The sequence below is a fragment of the Haliotis asinina genome, chromosome 5 (genome assembly GCF_037392515.1).
Source record: "Haliotis asinina isolate JCU_RB_2024 chromosome 5, JCU_Hal_asi_v2, whole genome shotgun sequence".
Classification (NCBI taxonomy): domain Eukaryota; kingdom Metazoa; phylum Mollusca; class Gastropoda; order Lepetellida; family Haliotidae; genus Haliotis; species Haliotis asinina.
In genome coordinates, this window is record NC_090284.1 from 63,880,092 (window position 1) to 63,905,257 (window position 25,166).

At 37.2% G+C, this 25,166-nt stretch overlaps 1 protein-coding gene across 1 annotated transcript in view; it reads left to right on the forward strand.

The window, feature by feature from the left end:
* The window catches only part of LOC137285036 (protein bicaudal C homolog 1-B-like), a 106,120-nt gene that overhangs the window by 63,421 nt on the left and 17,533 nt on the right, over positions 1 to 25,166 (forward strand). Inside the window, exons 5-10 of the mRNA XM_067817219.1 lie at positions 7,169 to 7,330; positions 10,500 to 10,553; positions 14,189 to 14,422; positions 16,380 to 16,592; positions 17,139 to 17,196; positions 20,635 to 20,708. Coding sequence (XP_067673320.1) covers positions 7,169 to 7,330; positions 10,500 to 10,553; positions 14,189 to 14,422; positions 16,380 to 16,592; positions 17,139 to 17,196; positions 20,635 to 20,708 — 795 coding nt within the window. The remainder of the gene's footprint in view (positions 1 to 7,168; positions 7,331 to 10,499; positions 10,554 to 14,188; positions 14,423 to 16,379; positions 16,593 to 17,138; positions 17,197 to 20,634; positions 20,709 to 25,166) is intronic.

The window sequence follows — 25,166 nt, forward strand, 5'->3', positions numbered from 1 at the left end:
AACTGATTTTGTGTAGTTCAGTGGTCACAGTGGTCCCATGTCTTTTGGAATCATCTGGTTATTTAGTTCAAATTGAATTGTTTCTCAAAATAGAACATAACTGAACATCAGTAGCTTTGATCCTCCTCACGACACGACAGGATTTGCCCATTTATGATTTCCTTGCTCCCGTTCCCCTATCTTGAGAGATGGCCAGTGGGTTAAAACAGGATTGAAATCCCATGGAAACAATGACTGAAGCTCATTTCTTGACAACCGTATCATGATTTTAGGGGAATAACGTGTCAAAACAGCTGAAATTAACACTCACTCACTCCCTCATGTTCAGGAGTTTTTGCGGTTCTTAAAGAGGTTGAATACCATGGTTTGTTCACATACCGTATGTGACAGGATGTAACAGTAGGTTCGTGTTTTATGTAATGCAGTTATTTCTTTTTATCTGGTTTCTGATCATACTTCGTGATATTTGGGCCACAAATTAAACCTAGGTAAACCTGGGTAAGAGTTATCTCCCTTTATCAAATTTGGTGTTTTTATGAGATATCCTCTGGTCACAAATTTCTATTTTCATTTTGAATATTAAGGTGTTGTTATTATAAACACCTTTTTCCCATTGATGAATCAGTATTTTTTGTCAGATTCCTCTTTTAGTTAGAAGTTAATGTAAGTACCAAAAACTACATACTACCCTAAAAATTGACTTTCCTGCTCTATTTGATATCAATGCTGAAATACCTTTATGAAAAACATATATTGAAATATAAACGTAAACAATTTAATTTTTCACTGAACATTTATGGACATATTACTTTTTACAGACAAGGGGCCACAAGGGGCACCACTTGTCAAACAAGTGCTGTGGTGACTTGCTATTTTTATTACATAATTATATATAGGAGACTTTTTTCTACAAATTATACCAAGTTTAGCAATTTGTTGACATTTTGATACTTGGTATACAACCTTCTTAAGGCTATTCTCACATAATTAGTTATCAGGATATTGAAATCTTCATATCATGTTATTCTTTATTTGACACCTTGTAGCAGAATGCCAAAAAACGTCAAAACTCTGTTAGACCTATTTGGCAACCTGAAACATATAATGTTTCATGCTCTGAATTTTTTTGTCAAGATATGTTATTCGAGAGGGTTTTTCCTCCACAGGGGATCAAAATGTTATGGCCCATGGCCCATGAAATCTATGATAGTTATTATTGGCAATAGTGTATTGTGTGGAGCTCCGCATTGACTCTGTGACACCGCAAGCATGGCATTGTCAGTAGTTCATGGCTTGATCTTGTTGTCGAGATTAACGATAATCAAACATGATGATCTTTGGGCAAACAACTGCAACAATATCCTACGAGCCTGCTTTGATGTAAATGTACACGTGACATGATTATGGACTGCTTGGCTGGGGTTAATGAAGTCACCCTTTCACATGTTTAAGTGGGTGGATGGATGGGTGGGTGGGTGAACAAGTGAGTTTAAGACTGCTTTAAACAGTATTCCATTAGTACTACCCGTCAGAAGTTTACACTTACTAGTGTAAATGTAGCCACTTTCTTCAGACAACTGTTTTAAACTAGATTTTGCAAAATATTCCATTCTGTGTAAAGGTACTGTTTACACATGAACTGATGCATTGGGAAACACATTTGTAACATTGAAATGATAATTGTCATGTGTTCTGTAAATGATGAAAATCAAATTCTTAGCAAACCTTTACACCCAAACACAGCTGTTCACATGCATGGTATTTACACATGCTTTTTTAGCAGTTTGATGCATGATCCTTGTGCCATTCATCTGCATTAAGTTTGTGGTTGGTTTCCACAAGTTACATAATATTGTAGGTGCTTTAATTGATTTAATTAATATATATATGTGTACGTAACATATTGTGAGTGCTTTGATTGAGGCTAAACTTTTATAGGTAGTATATATCAAAGCACGCCAGCTGAATGTGATTTAGTTGAGTTTGACACTGCATTAAACACTATAACATTTATATCACAGCATTTTGGTTGAATTTCATAGAATGAGTGTGTTGAATTTAACTCTAATTTATAACAGTATTCCATTCACAGCATGTAAGCTGAATGTGTGAGAACAATAGTAACCATCAATTGTCCAAGTTTTACATGTTCAATCAAGGACAGTGTCAACTCTAACATTGCAGGACCATCAGAAAAGTACACATAAACAAGAGTAACATTTCTGTCCATTGAAGGAGAAAATATACATGATCACTGGCTTGTCGGACCACCACCTGAGATATGCAAGTGTTAGGTCACATTTTAGAAAAGTGTTGCTGATTGAAACGTTAAAACCCCAATAATTTCAACACAGTGTAGCTCTTCAAACCTGTCAGGATATTTACAACTTGAATGGACATGTTACTAGTATTTAGTTGACAGCATGTCCTGCTTTGTACAAGTGTTGTTTTGTCTTGTTTGTGTGGAGTTGACTGGAGATGTCAGCTCAGGTTAGTGGTATTTCCTGCAGACTACCAAATCTTTTCTATGCCCAGTCAACCAGCCAAGCAGTGAGATATGTAGAATCATAGATAAAAATGGACCACATTGTGACTGGGTAAACTAACACACACTTCCAGCCATGGCTTTTGAATGGCTGAATCAAACTAAATGTAAGATTAATCTCTTTGGGACTGTAGAATATATTTTATCGTAAGCTGAAAGGTGTGTTTGGCATACCTGTGTTGGATAAATCGGAGAAGGCAGCTTGATTGCGATTGTGCAAAGCGCTGTGATTGTTATGTGCAAGTGGACTGGTTGAAGTGTATTCACAACGCTGTGTTTGTATGAGGAGAGTTCTGTTTTCTCAAGAGGAGAACTGATTGTCCAATACACTCAGTAGAATGTAGTGTGACTTGATTTGTTACCTGGCACTCAGGTAGAGACATGGACATGTCTGAAGTGAAAATGTGATTAACAAGTGTGTATTTCACGTGGAGTGATCGGACCAAGCTTATGATCACATACAATACAATCTGAGAATCTTGCATGTTGGATATTACCTTTTGGGATTTAATTTTTTTTTTCCAAACATGGAGGAAGACCCATTTTGTTGATTGTGAGCCCTCTCCAATACAACTGTTCTTTGGGATAACGGTACACCGACCTCCACTGTGGATATGTGTGTCAGTGTTTGAAAACCTTTTGTGGGTTTACTCAACAAGTTGGTTCAAATATACAATGAAAATGACGTGGACTATCAAGGTGAGATGATCTTTGCAGTGGTTTCTATTGTGAGTGACACCAGTAGAATCTGGAGGAGTAAGGCATTGTGTACTTGCTTATTATTGGCATAAGTTTTGTAGTGTTCAAAACAGAAAAACATTGTCGTCATCTTATTTTGTAACAGACAGTTGTGTCAGTCAGTGTGTGACAGGTTGTTAAAAACAATTGTTTTGGGGGTCCTCAAGTTTCAAAGTTTCTTCAGGATGGATTTTATTTAATACCGAGTTGACATGCTTCCATAGAACAAAATCCTTGGTTGCAGGTCAGTACAGGAAGCAAAATAACACTTGTTTCTTCCCTCCATCATCCCCTACAACCTCTCTCCCTTTCCACACAACACCCCACCGACTCACTTCCCCGAGCCACCCACTGTATTCAGCATGAACAAATATTTTAACTAAATGATAATCCTTTTCTGAAATGTTTCTTAGAAATTGTTCCCATTTTGACCAGTGACGCATAAATTTAGAGAAAATAGGTAAAGAAACTAAATAATGAATGTACCGATATCATTTCAACTTATTGTCATGAAAATTCTTTGATTTAGTTCAGTAAGTCCAGGTTATATTGACTTGTTGAAGCATAACAACACTATTGAAAGCTATTTAAATTCAAGAAACAGGCAATGACTACAAAGTCAGTTTGTAATCACATAATGGCGTTAATAGTCCTGTGAGGTCAGGAGTGTGTCTTTCTAACATGTTTTGACCATGAATGACAATCAATCCCTGTTATCACTGCACAGGGGTAACACAAACATGGAGGCATGACAGGCTTTGTCATGCTGCAGGCACTGGAAGAAGCCTGCTACAGAACAACTGGAATATACTAAGAGTCGGTTGTTGCCCATATACTGTCAATACAGCTCATGTCTCATTTATTATGGAACTGGGGATATGTTCTTTGTAGTTACTCAATCCTTCACACTTTGTCCTAGACAGTGTCACATTCGTCTTCGCCTTTCGTTCTTCTCTTTCAGTCTTTTGTGTCTGTCTTTATGACTTGTGATCTTTTTGGGTCAATAATTTGATCAGAAGATATATATTATATGGAGCGGTTTGCCTACATACACCTGATTGTGTTGTACCTGTGTGGTACATGCAGTTTGACTGGTAACATTGAGCATGTTGAAAATAGAAGAGAAAGAATTTCAATAAGGAAACATTCAAAGTTCAAAGCAAACCCATACAGTTAGTCAAAACATTGTTTTTATTAATAATAGAACTTAAATTAAATCAATAATAAGAATTTATGTACTTGCACAGTATATCATGATTATATAGTTCTGGGCCTAGATTTTCATAGCTCTCTTAGCGCTAAGACAGTCGTAAGGTAATGTTAATGAATGGCACTTACAACTATCTTAGCGCTAAAAGAGTTTTGAAAATCTAGGCCAGAAGAACATGGAATATGTTACAAATGAAGCATCAGATAGGTTGATGTAGTGCTGCTAAGACCACAGATAGGTTGATGTGGTGCTGCTAAGACCAAAGGTAGGTTGATGTAGTGCTGCTAAGACCACAGATAGGTTGATGTAGTGCTGCTAAGATCACAGATAGGTTGATGTAGTGCTGCTAAGACCACAGATAGGTTGATGTAGTGCTGCTAAGACCACAGATAGGTTGATGTAGTGCTGCGAAGACCACAGATAGGTTGATGTAGTGCTGCTAAGACCACAGATAGGTTGATGTAGTGCTGCTAAGACCACAGATAGGTTGATGTGGTGCTGCTAAGACCACAGGTAGGTTGATGTAGTGCTGCTAAGACCACAGATAGGTTGATGTAGTGCTGCTAAGATCACAGATAGGTTGATGTAGTGCTGCTAAGACCACAGATAGGTTGATGTAGTGCTGCTAAGACCACAGATAGGTTGATGTAGTGCTGCGAAGACCACAGATAGGTTGATGTAGTGCTGCAAAGACCACAGATAGGTTGATGTAGTGCTGCTAAGACCACAGATAGGTTGATGTGGTGCTGCTAAGACCACAGGTAGGTTGATGTAGTGCTGCTAAGACCACAGATAGGTTGATGTAGTGCTGCTAAGATCACAGATAGGTTGATGTAGTGCTGCTAAGACCACAGATAGGTTGATGTAGTGCTGCTAAGACCACAGATAGGTTGATGTAGTGCTGCGAAGACCACAGATAGGTTGATGTAGTGCTGCTAAGACCACAGATAGGTTGATGTAGTGCTGCTAAGACCACAGATAGGTTGGTGAAGTGCTGCTAAGACCACAGATAGGTTGATGTAGTGCTGCTAAGATCACAGATAGGTTGATGTAGTGCTGATAAGACCAGTGTGTCATGATACACATGTGGAAGAGGTTATAGTGACACAGGTGCATAAGGTACAAATAAATATGCAGGAAACTATATATATATTTATCTTACCTCACACATAGATGTTGTTTTCTGATTGGCTGAGCACTCTTCTGTTATTTCCAGTGTACCCTGCTTACAAGCCAGTAACATCTCTATGTAAGTCGCTGGGAATGCCCAACTCATTTGGTACTTAGTAGCAGTGATTCTTTATGTCGAATAACACTGAATCACATGTGATGTATGGAAATTACAGATGTTTTGCAAATACAAATTGATGGAAGGGAGATAACTATGAATCTGGGTTTTTTTTTGTGTTGTCTGCAAAGTCTAGCAATGGCTACAAACAGTTTTGCACTGGTGCTTTAAACAATTCAAAATTAATGTTGAGGTGTTTGTTAAGATAAATGTGTTGATCACTGATGCCTCGGGGCCCACGGATTGATGTACCCTCAATGTCTGTTTATGTTCCCCTTGCCCTCTGGGTTCAGAGAAAATATAGTGGAGGGTACATCAGCCAATGTTCCCCTCGTGACCAGTGAACAACTTATAGTAGACAAGTGGTAAGATTTGTTAAAACAGTACATATAGCACTATAAGACACGCTCGCCTGTGATATCAGACATACAATGCTCATACACCTGCATTGACATATCAATCACGCCAACATAAGACACACATTCACATGCAGTGGCAGTTTCTGTACTCGGAGGTGATAGATATTCAGCTCATATGTGTTAGATGACAGTTTAGTACTCAGCTGTACATATAATTTGTAACTTGCTGTCACTAAAACACCAGAATTGGAACCACAGACATACGATTGATAGACATCAAAGACCTTATGTACTTACGTTTGAAGTAAACACATCATTCATTGTTTGGTACCTGCGAGGTAATTAACTTTACAAAGAACGGTATTCCAGATGTTGCTTAAGTCTTCAATAGCAATATGTCAGATATTTCATCATGATCATAGATATATCTCGATATCAGTGCAGCAAATCAATGATTGTAAGCATTATTCAGAGTGACTATCTTCTGTGTCTAGATATAATGACACAATCAGACAGGTAACACATAATGACACCCCTATACACAGTTTTTCGGACAATGGTAGTCTTTTACATTTGTTTGCTGGACATGAACTGAATATTCTTGACTGTATTCTCTGTATTTTAACACTTAATACTACTTCCCCTCTGTAGTGGAATATGCTCCATATGTTTTACCCTGGTATCATTTTCCATGGTATCATGGCAAGGATCAATTTGTTTATCAAAACTAAAAAAAAAGCCTGTAATGTTTATGATTGTAGTGTTTGTGTATCTTATGTTCAAAATACTTGGACATACGGAACAGTGAGGTGTATCCACCATTATATGTTCTTTTATGATGTATAGGTAAATGCCATTGTTTTTCAGGTCATTCTTATTGTCAGTTGTTGAAGACATGAGACGCAGAATGATATGCTTCCTGGAATCTCTCCTGGGGTTGCTTTACAAACATTTCGGTGCTTGAAAATTTAAAATTTTACTTCTTGATCCAAGTGACAAGGAATTAATACAGAAAATTATTGTTTCAGAGCAATCGGGTGACGCTGAAGATGGACGTGTCTCACACGGAGCACTCCCACGTGATCGGCAAGGGAGGCAACAACATCAAGAAGGTGATGCAGGATACCGGCTGTCACATCCACTTCCCTGATTCCAACAGAGGCAGCAGTGTCCAGGAGAAGAGCAATCAGGTATGTCAGTCTGTTGGAGAAGAGCATTGTGTCATGTTGGTGTATATGGAGAAGAGCATTGTGGTATGTCAGTGTATATGGAGAAGAGCATTCTGTCATGTTGGTGTATATGGAGAAGAGCATTGTGGTATGTCAGTGTATATGGAGAAGAGCATTGTGTCATGTTGGTGTATTATTGGAGAAGAACATTCTGGGATGGATGGATGGAGGCAGGGAGGATCTAGTGTATTAGAGAACAACTGTATCAGATATGTCTGTTTTCCACACAAAAAAAGGACAAGTTGAAAGTATTAGGATGTTGGCAAGATGGGATATAACTGTCTCAGCAGTATCATTGTGGAGGAAGTCAGACACATGACAGAGAATGTCACAACCACCAGTCCACTGGTCCTAGACTCGTAACAGACAACACAGACCATCCCTCAAAATCCATTTGTTAAATAACACCTTGTCTGCACAGAGTTGCAGACCAGTTGGATATTACTGATGGTGTCTATCCATCAGATACCATGTGGTTTCTTTTTGTCAGCAACCCTTCATCCACATGCTGTACATGTCTGTATAGGTGATGGTACTCAAGTTCCTCTACCTTGCAGCTCCACAGAACAGCACTGTACAGTGGAATGTGAGCACACAATGAGTCTGGCTGTCTTGCAAGCCGGCAGTGAGGCATAAACAGGTTTCAGAAAAACTTCCATGGGATAACTCCACATCACAAATACTTATTTCTTCAGACATGATAGAAAAATCTGCACAGGCAATGTAGTGTGGGTGAAAGTAAACAACTTGTGAATGATGATAAGCAGTGAGGTTGATGCTGATGGATTCTATCCTGACTACCTGCTATAAACATGGGACCTTTTCATCAGTGTACCTGCTTGTTCAACTCAACTTTCAAGTAACACTGACATTCTCAGGTTCTAATGAGCCCTAGCATTTATACTTCGCCAGTGAACTATCATGGAATGCAGATATCATATTGAAAGAAAGGAATAGATGAGCAGAATGTCCCTAGTGTACAAACAGCCTGACAGATTGAGATTTTGAAAGCTGTGAGTTGAGATTTGAGAGTCAAAACTCAAAATTTTGATAAGTAGTCTGAAGTTATCAAGGTATCCATTGTACCTTGAGACTGTATGTATTCATCATGGCTTGTGTATGATACTGAAGAAGGAATGTCTTATGAAGATTAATGGATGAGACATTTGGGGAGAAAAAGTGATAGATAGATTTACTCGTCTGTCTTCTGTGACCTACAGTATGGATGCATATACTCGTACAGTTGACATTTCTGGACTTGTTTCAGATAGACCACATATACCAATACACAGTGCCATTTAGAAAGTGGTCAGCGTTACCATGTTATGTTTGGGATCAAGTGTGACAGGCATTCTGGCTGAGTGGGTTAGACAGCTGACTTTGTGTGCTGGTGATTATGTGCCTGACTCTGAGAAAGTGAATTTGAATCAATACACCAAAAGTACTAGAATCTGAAAATTTAACAATCTGTGGCATACAGAGTTGTCTTATTCAGGAAATGTCAATGTTTTGTCTGATAGAGATAAATAAGATGCCCCAGTATAACATCGACTTTGAAGGCAAGTGGTATGAATAAGATGAATGTAAAAAGGTGAAGAATTCTTGACTCATAACACAGTAGCAATACCTGATTTACTCTAACTGTCATTATAAGCACCATGTCATTTTGTAAGGTTGATGTTGCCTTCTTTCTGACTAGTCATCTCTCTGTGCAGCCTGGTGTTTAGATTTATGTCACAAACTCTCCAAACACATGTATTTGCAGGGGCAGTTACTGCTTTTTAGCGGAAGGGGGATGCACACTATTGAGAAAAGTGGTGATGCACGCTTCAGTTTCACCTGTGTTTCAGTGGTCATTTAACAAAATTTCATCAGTGCACACCACTCTGGATCCACCTATGATTTCACGTTGGATATTAAATACACAGAAAATGTTCAGGTTTCAAGTCAAACAGAATTATGTCATAATAATGAGTCCCTGTTTTATTATAACTAATTTGTTCTATCATCAGTTATTGGTTTTATTATCAGTTATTTGTTTTATATGCTCCACTGCTTTGTCATCTGTTGGTGTGATGTGGCTCAGAACCCAACACCACCTTTCTGTTCATTGTACACATTGTGCACAGACAATCCAGTAATCACCAGCATGAGCATCAATCTACACAAATGGGATGTGATGACGTGTGTGAACCAGGATGACCACCTGATCCCCTGAAGTTGCCTTTTAGGACAAGCATGGGTTGCTGAAGACCAGTTCCAACCTGCATCCTCAAGATCATACTGTTTACTACAGATTTGTTGTAGTGCTTGAACATGGATGGCTTAGATGTCAGGGTACTGCAGTTTTCAACTAGTCCAAAACAAATGCTCATGGGTTTGAATCCCACCCACCACACCCTCTCATTTTGATGGGTTTTTCCTAGCCATGTTGACAGGTTCCATCAAAGTGGTAAACATCTGTGATCACTGTCACTTCATTGATCCAATTTTGATACAGTCCCAAGCTGAAATATACAAAGATTATTCACAATGGTCTATTGCGAATACCAGTGTGTTTGTGTTTAGGTATATGTATGTCATTGTTACAATGCCGCATACACTTATATATTTCAGGTTGTGTGTACATATATATACCAGTGTTACAATGCTGTATGTGTATGTGTGTGCAGGTATATGTGTGACAATGTTATAATGCTGTACATATATATGGTTCAGCTTAGTGTGTATACATGATACATCTACACCAGTGTTACAGTGCCATATGTGTATGTTTCAGGTGTGTGCAGGTATATGTGTGACAATGTTATAATGTTGTACATATATATGTTTCAGCCAAGTGTCTATACATGATGTATGTACACCAGTGTTACAGTGCTGTGTGTGTATGTTTCAGGTGTGTGCAGGTATATGTGTGACAATGTTATAATGCTGTACATATATATGTTTCAGCTTAGTGTGTATACATGATACATGTACACCAGTGTTACAGTGCCGTATGTGTATGTTTCAGGTGTGTGCAGGTATATGTGTGACAATGTTATAATGCTGTACATATATATGTTTCAGCCAAGTGTCTATACATGATGTATGCACACCAGTGTTACAGTGCTGTGTATATATGTTTCAGGTGTCTATAGCAGGCCAACCTGGAGGTGTAGAATCAGCACGTGCCCAGATAAGGGTAAGTAATGAGCTAGTGATGGACTTGTATATATTAACCCACAAGTTGCCAGTTGAAAAGAACTGATTACAACTTTCAGGCAAATGATAACATGTGAGTTATGCTCACATCTTTATTTCTTCATGCAGTTTAGTGAATGTACACTCACTATCTACAGTCTTACTCACTACTTGTTGTCACAATCTATGAAGCTTTTTGCCCGAGTACAACGTTTAAAAATTCATTTTCTGGAGGCACAGTTTGTTTTGTTGAAAGGAAGACAAACTCCTTATTTCCAGCATATTGAGAAAGAAATTATTAATTTTAAAGCAACAGTCATCTCCCACAAGTATGTTTTGTCCGTATATTTATTAAAATTATCTGCAGCTACTGATTGAAGCAAAAACACAGCAACATACCGATGGAAACAAATAAGGGAACATGTGAAAGTTCAAGTGTTCCTTTATTCTTTTCCAGTTTTTTTCTCAAGTTATATATTGCAGTGTGGGTGGAATTCTAGAAATAAATAAAGGAACACTTTTATTTACATGTGTTCCCTTATTTGTGTCAATGAGTATAATTTCCTTTTGAGATACTTGAAGCTGGTTGGTATATTGTGTCCTCTCAGTTGATTTATAAGGCAATCTAAGCACTTGTGTTTGCACACATCTTGTATGGCTGATTGCCATCTACCAGTGGATTAGTTCTCTTGATTTAGGTTTAAGCATGCAGCAGGTTTATATTGCCTGCTTGTTTATATACCTTGTAAGAGACTAAGGAGATGAATGTAAACATGTCAACATGTCCTGTTGATTTCTCAGAGTAGTAAAGTTGAAGTTGTCAGGTAACAGACAAGCAGTTACTTCTTCAAAGACACTGGATCCTTGTGATCTGCCAAATGTTATCTGGTTTGGTGAATAATGGATAGACTTTGATGGTTTTGCATTTACCTATTTTTGATTAAGTTATACTTTTATGATTTTTGCTATAGATGCAAAGTATTTGTCATATTGCTACCATCCAACACAGTGAAGTCGTCAACATACCATAATCCATCACAGCTAAATTGTCAACATACTAGCTTCCAACACAGCTAAATTGTCTAGATAATTATCTACATACTTGCGTCCAACAGCTAAATTGTCGGGATACTTATGTCCAACAGCTAAATTGTCAGCATACTTGTGTCCCACAGCTAAATTGTCAGTATACTTATGTCCAACAGCTAAACTGTCATCATACTTATAATCAACAGCTAAATTGTCAAAATACTATCACCCAGCAGAAGTAACTTGTCAGTATATCAGATAGTTCTTTTTCACCAGCTTGGTAATCAGCATCAACAGGGTGAAACAGGGACTGGTTGGTTTAGGGTCAGCAGTGTTGGCTCAAGAGAGGGTTTTGGAATGTTTTGACTCAACAAATTCAGTGAGGACCCCCTCTATTTTACATCTGCCCATCTATTCAACATTGGAGGTCCAGAAACATTATTTTCATCAATTTGGACCCACTCAAAATTTCACCCAAATCTAACACTGGGTCAGTATATTATTTAAGTGTATGTTATATCATTGGGCAAACAATGTAACACTGGTATAAATTCCGACTTGCTCATCAGCACTTTCAGCTGACGTTTATGAAGAATCAAAAGATTTTCAAGTCAGAAAATGTTGATATAAAACATCCCATACAGTTAACTGAGCATCATTTTAATTGGACCACTTTCAGACTTCTGACAGGCACAGCACTTGGAAGTTGTTAGTGGCTATATACACTCAAGTCTTTCCACACAGCCTCTCAATAATTGTATAATGATTTGGAGTTTCCCCAAAAACTTCAGAGTTGATAAAAGTTTATGTTGATCACGTGGAGCAGTGCATGAGTTCCAACTGGCCAATTTGTCATGTCTGATAGCCAGTATTCCTGTTGATAATAACAATTGCATGAGGCAGCAGTAAGTGAATTGTGTCAAGGAAACTGTTTCTTGTTAGCTGAGTCGAACCAGGGTATATTGACATACTCATTACTGTAATTGGTGATATGGCTGCTTGAGACTCAGGCACCAGCCATGACATTGACTGCATGATGAAGGACAGAGATGTCAAACATGGTCAAATCATACTCTGTCAACAAGGTCAGAAACATTTTTATGATCAATCTTTTGTAAGTACACCAAGCATCTGTTTTGGTGAGTGATTGAGTTTGGTTTTATGCCCCTTTTGGCAGTATTCCATCAATACCATGGCAAGGGACAAGTATCTGTTTGGACCATGTATATAGTTAATTTCTTGCAAAGGAAGAAACAAGACTTGTATGTTGATCAGTAGCAAGTCTTATGGAGTGACATATTGGTTTTGTATGTCAGCAGTGAAATAATTATGTAACATATATAAATATATATGCGGTGCTTTTACCCGTAATATTTGGTTACTCACAATGTATCAGCTTCACGGTCGAGGAAGGCTTGTAGTGGGTCATAGACATTTACTTCTTGTGGGAACAGATAGATGTAGTCTGACAAAATATGTATCATAGGGAGATCAAACTGAGGATACCAGATCCAGGCACACGTAAGGGACATAACTCATCAAAAAGACAATTTGCATAGTTCATTGTAAAGGTTTCCACGCTAATGCTGATGTATTAAATATATAATCTTCAGCGGAAAATGGATAGCTGACTGTCAAACAATTACAAACAATATTGTCTGAAACAAGTAGCAAAATCCTGTCATTATACAAACATATCTACCATGAGTTTGCCTCTGATAGCATGGTAGGTATATCTGCAGTCCCAGTAATCACAACTAATGGTAGGTGTGATATGCATTGAGACCAAATAACCAAACAAGCAAAACAACTGAACAATAAATTCTTCTGTTGGAAGGCTCCGGCAATCAAGAAAGAATATAAGAACATGTAGCCCCCATTCTTCTGGAGCCTCACGTCAAGTAGGGGGAATCCCCATAGTTTAAGTGTGGGGATTGCCCGTTCTCTCACCCATGTTGACCCAGTAGAAAGTTGATAGCATATAACTGCACTGGCGTGCATTTCTATGTTTCTACTGATTATTTCATTTCCATTATCATTGCTTTTAGCTTAAATCAATTTTTGATGAGAATTTCATTTGGTGTTTTCTGCTTCCATTACATATTTGTATTTGAGCCTTTAGTACCTTACCCACAGAACGTAGATTTGAATAAAAGATAACGAAAAACACACACACACTATTTTATGGAGAAGGTGTATTCCCAGATATGCCACTTTTGACCACATTGTAAAAGGCATTGTGCCTTCATTATACCTTCTGGCAAAGAGTGGAATTTTATTGAGTTCATTTATTTGTATACAATAGCTATTTGACGTATTTTTTGCAGGAGTTGCAGCCACTAGTGATGACCACCTTGTGTGTTGCAGGAGTTGCAGCCACTAGTGATGACCACCTTGTGTGTTGCAGGAGTTGCAGCCACTAGTGATGACCACCTTGTGTGTTGCAGGAGTTGCAGCCACTAGTGATGACACCCTTGTGTGTTGCAGGAGTTACAGCCACTAGTGATGACCACCTTGTTTGTTGTAGGAGTTGCCACCACTAGTGATGACCACCTTGTTTGTTGAAGGAGTTGCTGCCACTAGTGATGACCACCTTGTGTGTTGCAGGAGTTGCTGCCACTAGTGTTTATGTTTGAGCTGCCTGTGTCGGGGATGCTGCACCCATTGCCAGATGCCTCCTCCCCGGCAATCCAGTCCCTCCAACAAACCTACAACGTACAGGTCAGCCTCAAGCAACGTCCCCGCATGTATGTCACCACTGTCATCGTCAGGGGTTCTGTCAACAATGCCAAGGCTGTCAAGGATGCCACAGCTAAACTGATGGAACAGCTCACTGGATGCGTAAGTTAAGTTTCTCTTATGCAAATACAGATGATGATGGTTGGTGTCCTTTACTGGTCACTGATGCAACTGCTGGATCATTTACAAGTATAGCTGTAGGGTCATTAAAGGTGTCCTCTACAATAATTGCTTTGAAGAGTTCTGATAACATTGCACTTTTAGCAAAATGTCACCAATGTTGCACCAGAAATGCGGCTTCACATATGACAAATAAACTACATTATTGTTTGGGATGGCAAAGTTGCTATAACCACTAAGCTGTCACTGCTGATTTTACGGAATGAAAATTTGAACCACTCCAAGATCGTCAAAATATAAATGTTTTCTTTTGAGAATCATCCTAATCTGAGAAGGCATGTTTTGATCTGTAATTGAATAAATACACATGGCATCCAGTTGATTAACTTTAGATAAATGCTAAAAGCAAAACCAGCTCATGGGGAGGTTATGGAATCTGAAGTTAGATAAGCGCCATATTTGGTTCCACAGTTAACCGTGGAGGGGTGTAATATGGCCATATGATTATTTGGTCATGAGGATGAGCTGGTAGTGATAATGGAGCCTCTGTGCAAGAATAACATTCCTTCAGAGGTAACGTTGAAGCTACATTAAACATTTGCACGGGCTTATGAGCCTATTAAATGTGTGCGTAAAAAGATGTCATTAAAAACTTCATCGCCAAGAAACACATAATAAGGGCTTTGTTTGAAAGATTCACATATGCTGTTAATCAGATTGACTGCGTTTTGAGATGCATTTATTTATAGACTGTTTTCAAAGTGCCATGGTGCAGACAATTTTATTCCTGAAATTCTGACATGTTCTTATTATAAGGAGAAATATCTCGTAAATATGTTTAGCACTTTATCTGTCCTCATAAAAATGACACAAACTCCAGCACTCAAGTTAATGTTTTTGATAAAAATGGGTATTCTTTACGTAGTATGTTTTCTGCTTAATAACCCAATGAAAGACAGAGATAATCATGCAATGTGTATGTTTTTGTCCATGTGAGAGAAATCCATTTATTCTTAGTCTGTTGGTGGTCTTCATGTTTTTGTATGAGTTTACATTTCAATTTATTTCCGGAAGATAAATGTTTCAGTGGATAAATGATAAACTTTCAGTCCCCTTGTATAATTAATGCTGTGAATGTCAGTTTTTACGTCAAGAGAAAAATGTTAAGTTTAGTTCAATACATGAATGGCATGTCAAAATGATGGCAATGCTAGTTTCAAAACAGTACTGTTTTGGTGTTGTCTGAAAATGTTGTTCCATTAGCATCAAATAAATAACAAAGAGATGAATGAATGTGTGTGATCAAGTGATTTCATGACATGAACTTGGTTTGAATGCATGGTTGTAATGTCCACCAATGTTTTTATTGGACTTGGACTTGATTATTTGTAGGTCACCAGACTTGAATTCTAATTCTAATTGTGGTATGAAGCAAGAATCATATTTTATCTAGTGTCACATTACAAGTTGTTCACTGGTCATGAGGGGAACATTGGTTGATATACACTCGATATTTGTTTATGTTCCCTCAGCCCAAAGGGATCATTGAACAACATATTTATCTTACCGAGCATCTCAATGTTGATTTTGAATTGTTTGAAGTATGGGTATAGAACATTTTGTAGCCATCACTAGATTTTGCAGACAAGAAGAAAAACAGATTTAGAGTTAACTCCCTTCCATCAATTTGCAGTCACGAAACATTTGTAATTTCCATATATCATACATGATACAATGTTATTCGAGATAAAAAATTGCTGACACATAGTCACATAGTTCTGCATTCCCAGCGGGTTACATAGAAAATGTTACTCACTAGTAACTGGGGTTCATTGAAAATAGTAGAAAAGTGCTCAGCCAATCAGAATGAGACATGTATATGTGAGGTAAGATAAGTGTGTTTATTGGTCAGTCTGTGATTGTGTGTTTGTGTGTCCAGAACACCCTGGCAGTCAGCATGCAGCTGGAGATTGCCCAACAGCACCACCTGTTCATCATCGGCCGTGCCGGTGTCAACATCAAGCAGATCATGCAAAGGACAGGGGCCAGCATACACTTCCCCGACCCCAACACTGCCACGCAACAACGAAAAGGAACAGTCTATATTACTGGAAGTATTGAAAGTGTGTTCTTAGCCCGACAACAACTCATCGTAAGTTGAATCAATTGTTAGATATACAGTTGTGATGATCTGTGATGACGTCAGATATGTTTGTGTTGAGTGAAAGCTTGGTTCTAGTGTATTCATTCGTTAGTCAACAGGTTATGGTTGTGTCAGACTTGGGTAACTTTCATAGGTTCTTTCAACTTTGGTACGGCAGCTTTTGACAGTGTGTAATTAATTACTTGTGAGAAATCAGTAAATTAGGGTAAAAAGGCATCATACAGAGAGAGAATTGAGGTCTAGAGATACTGATATACCATTTTCTAAAACTGGTTCCGGGTTCAGGAGTCAGAAAAGGTATCTCATAGCCATGGTCGTTCTAAATCGGTGAATCATATTTGATGATCAACTGGATATAATGTGTGACTTTGCGGATTGTTTTTCACTGTATGACAATGTTATGGATTATGGTTGCTCATGCCATCAGACAGGTGATGACAGAGTAACAGTATGATGATAACTTAATCGGTTGTTATCTGCCATTGTTTTTGCACATATTCTTTATCAAATCTTCTGATGTTAATTTCCTTTCAGGGTTGTCTCCCCTTAGTTCTAATGTTTGATGTCAAAGAAGACATAGATTTGGAACAAGGTAGGTCTACATGTAATAGTATGTTTTTCAGCGATGTTTTTGTATTTTCTAAAATATATGAAAATAATGCTGTTCGCTGCAAGTGAATTTGTTACTCCAAAATCAAATCAAGATATAATTTATCAGCAAAAATAGACAACCAAATATCTGGTATGAAAACCCAGAATTATCTGATATCTGATAGTATGAATTACAGTGCAGCTTGGTTTTGAGCATTTAAGAAAGTAGGGACTCAATATCATTCATTTGCACAGGCCATTTCCAACTCTCAGTATCATGGGAAGTTCCTCGTGGTTGAACATGTGATGAACAAAAGTAAAGGTGAAGATGCTCAACTCATAACTTGTCGTTATATTCTGTTTCAATGGCAAATCTGAATAGGTGGAAGCACCACAACTCTATTGCTTGTCTCAATAGATTACTGAAATGGATCAACTGATCAGTGTTAGTTCCATTTCATAATGCCCATGATATCGATCACTGGTTTGTCATGCTCGGGATTGAATATTCACAACGTACCATGAACACTGGAACATTTTCAAAAGCAGCTTTTGAGAAAAAAGATGGATGTGAGTACATACTCATAACTTTAGTATGGTGAAGATATTTGCAGAAGCTTGTGTGAGTGAGTGAGTGAGTGAGTGAGTGAGTGAGTGAGTGAGTGAGAGTGATTTGGGTTCGATGGCATTTTAACAGGATTTCTGTTGTGTCATGACATGTCACCTCAATGTTTAGAGGAAGTGACACAGGTGTTAGATAGTTATAGTTTGGGTGAAATCCATGAGCACAGTTACGATGCTGAAAATCTAGAAGGAGTATCAGGCAACATCATATGTGAAGTGAACCCACAATCAAGGGTATGCATGGTCCTATAATATGCTAATCTACAAAATGATTATCTAGGCTTTGGTTAACTGTCCACCGATATCCTTCTTACTTTGGATTATTGCCTCCAAGTTGTATTTCTTGCAAGATAGAGGAACATGTATCAGAGCTTACACCATTAACATCCTCTAAGATCAGATTACTGCCATTGATACCTTGAAATAGACTCAAGTTTACAGAGCATAGTTACACATATAAGAAATTCCTCATTTTGACTCTTTAGATGTAGTATCTTCTCATCAACACATATTTCCATGATCACATCCATGACAGTGTTGACAGTGACTTGTTTCAAAGACAGTTGTTTTGACCATTACATCAAGATATTGTTATGTAAAACTATGGGGTATGTTTAACCTGAATGACCAGTAGTTTAAAATATGGGTCCAGCTGATCGATATTTCCATGGTGATATGATAACATACATTTGATATGCATGATAATTTTTGTCTTCATTTTCGTGGTTTTAAATGCTTAATGAATATTTTGAAATCTTATAACATGAAGAACTTATCACCTACTCCTTATGAACTGATACCAGAATTTGGCATGTAAGTATCAACACGTAAAATTCTACAAGATAATTACAGAATTACATGTGACATCTTACTTCATGGTTGTTGCCTGCGTTATATATCTTGACTATTATTGCCACTTTTACCTTGAGTAAAACATCTGTCCAGCAGAAACGTCTGTTTTTCAATTTCTTAAATGGACATAATGATTATTTTGTTACATTTAGGTTCTTGTTTCCTATGTTTGTGGCATGTGGTGCAGTCAGAGGGTTGTCTGATATCAGTTTATACAGATCTCACAATGTTATTAAATGTCAAGGATAAACATGCTGTTTATCACAATTACATAAATATCCCATGTGTGTAATGTGTCTGAATTATGATGGCTAATACACTATATACATCTTATATCTTACACAAAAGAAGTCTTGCAAACTACAACCAGTGATCTTATCGCTCGTAATAAACAACATACTTTCAGCCCCAAACTAAACTGATATATTATAAGGGGATGACCCTTGTTCACAAAAAGACTTGATTTTAATTGAAAAGGATGGTAAAGATTCAGCAATTAAACAGTAGAGACAAGAAATCTTATCTGAAAAGCTTTAAGACCCACCCATAACCTCAAGGGCTTGGCAAATTGCCCACAGCAGAAAAAACACAATGGCCATGGCTGCTACAAGCATGTTTATATAGGATTTATTGCTTGTCTGGTACAAAGAATTAATTGTTGGCTTGTTTTGGTGTTGAGAGGCTAATATGTGCCACTTGGTGTTTCAGTGGGTAATTAGTATGTTATCAACTGTGCAAAGAGTCACACTTTTGTCAGGGAGGTACAAGGGATTGGGTTATTATTTCATCATTGTTTGTTTTAGGATCAGAGTGTGGCTAATTTTGTATTATTGTTGAAAATATGAAGGTATGTTTATTATTTTTAGTGAATTCCAGTAATTTCTTACAAGAATACATTCTTGGATATTCAAGTGTGAAATGTGCACCGTGTCGGAAAGTGCACATAACATCTCCAAATAGTCATCATCGTTATCACTGAGTGCAATTCTGTTCTTTTTGATAAATCCTGAACAAATTTGTGTGAGTTGACATGAGTAGTGCAGTTTATCTCATGTTGAATGTTGGTAGAGAGGCAAATTTGGCCAATTATATCTCAGCAGAAATGAGCATGAACATTCAAATGTAATTTTGAAAGTGATCACGTTTAATTCATTTTACATTTAGGAATAAAACTTTTTCACTAAAGTTCATATTGAAGTAATTTTAGGGTTGATTCCTATCTCAGGTTTGAACTCACATTATCGGACTCAGGCACCTTATTGCCAGTACACAATGTCCACAATCTGGAATTCAGTGGAAGCCATGGTGGCTGAGTGGGTTAGATCACTGACTGTGTAAGTCCCAGATGGGACTCAACCTCAGAAAAGAAGAAGTATCTGTACTTTACTGAGAAACTTTACATCCAAATCTAATATTTATTTATTACTGCAGATAATGAACTTAACAGAGTAGCTGTGAAACTATGTAAAAATTGCCCCCACAACGCATTTTTCCATTTAAAACCTCTCAATATTTCATCACCAAACTTGGCACATAAATGAGTCTAGTACCTTTTGGTAGTTTTGTAATTCTGAAGACAAAATTTCTGGCGTTTCCATGGCAACAGTTTTGACTTTGATTCATATTGGAGGTAGGGCTCTTTCCTGGAACAGAACCTTTCACTGTTTCTTCACCAAATTTTGTACACATGCATATCTAGTGGTGAACTGATGCCTTTTGGTAGTTTTGGAATTGTGAATGAAATATTTTTTGTGTTTTTGTGGCAACAAGGTTGGCCTCATCCGCATTTAGTGGTATTGCTCCTTTATGGAACAGAACTTAAAAACTCTTCAATACTCCCCTTCCACTTTGCTATGTACACTCCAAAACAGTAGACATAATCATAAGATGTAGACATATTCATGAAGTGTGTTTTTCCTGTTGGGGGACATTGATGACTTTGTCTTCTTGTGTATGGTTCCAGGTCGAGTCCAACAACTGACTGAGCAGCTGGATGTGTTCATCAGTGTGAAACCCAAACCCAAACAGCCAAGCAAGGTGAGGAGGCTTATTCTGCTCTGAACTTTTCATTACCCCACTGGGTTGGTGGGGTAGCCTTGTGGTTAAAGTGTTCCTTCCTTGAAGACTCGGTTTTGATTCCCACATGGGTTCAATGATTGAAACCCATTTCTGGTGTCCCCCTTTGTGATCTTGCTGGAATTTTGCTGAAAGTGGTGTGACAATAAACTCACTCATTCACTCTTAGGAAGAAATATTATTGTAAACCATTTGACATGTGTCAGTATCTCTTAAACATCATGCAGTATGTTTTAAGTTTGTGCTAACAATATCTGCCCATAACAACAGATGCTAGAACATTATTCCTAATTATCCATTAAACCTTCAAGACAATTTTGTCAGTGTAATGATTTATCTACCATTTTTATTACCATGGTTTATCAACAGGGGAATTTCTCTATGTCACTTACATATAAATTTCTTAATTGTAATTGCTAGTGACAGTTGCATTGACCTCTGGGAGAGTGTTTATGTGTCCGACACTAGTCATGCCTGTCATTTATTTCGGTGTGTAGAGATTATGATAGACATGTAGATAAATATTTCAGGAACTGATATGGGAAAGGGTTATGTTTTACAGCATCTTTAGGCCAGACCAATTTTATTGCTTGCTTTACAGAATTTTGTCCTCAGAAAACCCAAAGGCAGGAGGGGAAGAAATTAAAAATAAAATCAAAGTAATATTCCTTCCAAATACTCGAAGTGTTTTACTCTGGGTAATTTATGAAGTTTATATGGGGCAAAAAAAACCCCCAATCTAACAAAAGACATTCTTGTAAGTTTACATTTTGGAGCAATAAAACATTAGGATTTTATTTTTTGAGCTTGGAAAATTCACGTTATTATTTTTTCTTATTCATGAAAGAATATGGCAGGCGTATCCGTAAAGCAACAAATAAAATTGGTCTGGCCTTGTTTAACTTTTCATTTTGCTGTTGGATCAGGAGTTGGTTTTATGTATATGCTCTGTTTTAAATGTTTAGTTAGCATGTGATAACTGTTAAATATTTGTCTTTCTACACAGGTGCAATGGCAAGCATTGCTAAAAAATGTAAAAAGCATAGACTATTTAAAAGGGTGTAAATTATCAAGCAAGATCTGTTCATCAACACTTGAAAATAGACACTGAAAAGTTTATTGTTACAACTATATTGAAGTAATTTATCATGTTTACTGTCTTGTCAGTCTGTTAGTAATGCAAGGACTGTTGGAAATTCGGGGTTAGTCCCCAGGTATCTGGGCAGTGGTGTAGTCTGTCGGTTAAAACGTTCGCTAGTCATGTCAAAGATCAGGGTTTGATAGCCTACATGAGTATAATGAGAGAAACCCATTTGTGGTGTCCCTAACATGATATTGCTTGAATATTGCTAGAAGAGGCGTAGAACCATATTCACTCACTCACTCTCTCACTCTCACACACTCACTCACTCACTCACTCACTCATAGATGAGATACTGAGGCTCAGTCATTTGGTTGACTGCATGACAGGTTTGGTTTGTTCACAATGTGAATCACTGAATTGCCTAGTCCAGTGTTGATTATTTGCAGGCCACTCTCTTATGGTGGAAATGTTGCTGAGACAAAAGTTCATTATGAAACAGAAATACTTCTTGTCATTAGTGTTACCACCATCTTGTCATTAGTGTCATTATCATCTTGTCGTTAGTTGCACATAATCCTCTACATAACATAACTAGATAACTTCTTCAGGTTAGTAGCTGTGATACCTGGTGAAACATGTCTAAATAGCGAAAATGGAAGTGAAAATGGAAGCAAAAAATCTCAGATGAGCTGCTGAATTCAGAGGAAAGAACTTCCAGAATGTATGTGTGCTGTAACATGGAAAGTAGGAGATCCTAAACTGCAAGTACATCTCACAATTTCAAAAGGATAAATGACTACCATACCAAAGAATGAGGACATGAATCTCTGCCTTTTAAAAGTAATAAAAGTTGCTATCTTTATGGCGTCAGTTGTGTTGATGAACTGTTAGGAGGAAATTCCAAATTAACAGATAAAGGAAAAACATCCCAAACCTTGTTATGAATGTGTGTCTGTTTTTCAAGTAGAATGTGTGATTCCACATAAATTACCTGCCAGTGATGGTGGAGGCAAGAGGGGCACTTGAAGTACAAATGTGCCAATTGCATCCTTCTTCTGCAGATGCAGAATCATGCTGCCGTCATTCACTTTAGATTGATGTGTTGGCTTAAAAAGACATTTTAAACTTGTTTATTCAAGCAGATTTGATTTTGTTTGTCAAAATTACGTTTTAAATTGAATTTGTTGAAAAGAATGACATAATGTTTGTGATACGTATATAACACATTACAGATACATGTCATGTGTTGTTGAAAATTGGAACTTTACAGATTTCAGCATGCATATTAATAGCATGTTTAGTTAAGTGAAAAACACATCCTCATTGGATAGGGAGTTTGGTATTTTAGCTTGTCCATAGATCAGCATAGGTCAATGTTTGATGCCCAGAATAATTAAACTGTGTTCTTGCTGTGAAAATGTAGTCTCAAGGTCTTGATTTATTCCAGAACCAGTTAAAATTAACAAAATGCATATTTCTTTAAAAAGATAGCTCGAAATGGCAAACTGTATGTGTTCTTCTTCATGGTATTTTCCTGAACAGTAAAACAGAATTTAAACCATGGTTACTTTGATGTGATATTTCTGGTACTTTGTAGTGCAGTCAGTTTCAGTTTGGTTTTGTAGGTAAAGCTGACATTGTCAAAATGAACCGTTGTCATTGGTTGTCATCTATTACATTTCTTAATGACTGTTGATTCTTTTTTCAAAACAATATATCATATTGCCAGAACATGTTTAACATATAAGCGACTACATTGGAGAAATTTTTTCATTTGCAAAACTTCCACCATCATCCTTCACATCACCTTCTGTTCCTGCCAAACAGTTTAGACATACTGCTTTCAAGCATTTAAATGGTATCCATTACAGTCATCTTTACGATGAACTCGGGTTTCTATATTTTGAAAAAGAAGTACAGATGGTCACCTAAGAAGGTGTCTGAAATAGTGTATGTGAAATCATTTGAGTATTTACTTTCTTCAGAATGCATATTAATGTTCATATACATTTTGAATAAATTATCCTGCATTGAAAAGAAGAGTAAAATGTTTAAAACCTTCTGAGTATTACATTGTAAAAACACCTTCAACAGTCGGCAATTAAATTTTCACATTTTTCCAAGGCTGTCATCATGTTCATTCCACTGTGATAAAAGATGTTTCAAAATGTTCAGAGAAACAGAAGAATATCATTAAAAACTCAGTGTTGGACAAGTCACATTTCATATCTCTCAAGGTGAGCTTCTGTACCTCTCCACTGATTAGGCTTGTTTAACAAAATGACATGAATCTGTCAGGGTTTTTTATTTAACTTAAAAAAAATTCCATAGCTCAGAATAAAAAGAAGTACCTTTTGAATTAGTTTTTTAATTCTTAACGTTAGGTTTGGCATAGTCTGAAAACCAGATTTTAATGATGTCTGATCTTATCACTAAGTCTTGGACATGTTTATATAGCCCATCACTGTCGTTAATATCTAGCAATATTTTATGTAAGCAGAGAAAAAATTTGATGTCAGTGAGTAATATCTTGTATTGGATGATAAGACAAAATCCTTCACTTTTCCAAGTAAAACTGACAAGCAGACGTCAAGCTTAACTCCTGGATCTAACATGGGAAATGCACGAATGTTTGTTTGGATTGAAACTCGCAAGTTTCATTCATCACAACATCTCAAATGTAGAAAAAATCCCACCTCATCCATGCTTGCTTTCTTTCAAAAATATTTTTATTCGTGTTGTTTGATTAAATAAAGATATTTTTTATGCAGTGTCTTTTCACACATGTGCTATATTTGAATATCTGTGATGAAAGTTTTGTCATATGGAGGGAGGGTGTAACCAGGCTGCAAAAGTTTGATGTATCGTGATTAATCTGATATTACCATTGTTGTTGATGTATGTCTGTCGATGATGAAAGTTCTGTTACACAGTCATAGGGTGTAATCACTATGCAAGGTCTGATGTATCTATATACTGGAGGAAACAAGTAAGGGAACATCACTTCATGGCAGTGTTCCTTTATTTATTCTCACATGTCATCCCAGAGCACTATTCACAGCTGGTGATGAAGACAGGAAATAATTAAAGGAACACTTGAATTTTCCTTTGTTTGTTTATCTCAGTATATTAGTCAGTGATGAATGAACCCTTTACTACAGAGATGAGTATCTTGCTCACTCACTTGTGTCTGTTTACATGGACATTTATGTCTGATACACCAAAAGTGAATAATGATGATGTTTAAGAGTTCATGATTAAAAAGAGAATTTGTAACAATGTCTTTTATGCTCCTCCTGATAACTTCGGGGATTTCAGTTTTCCACAAAGCTGCA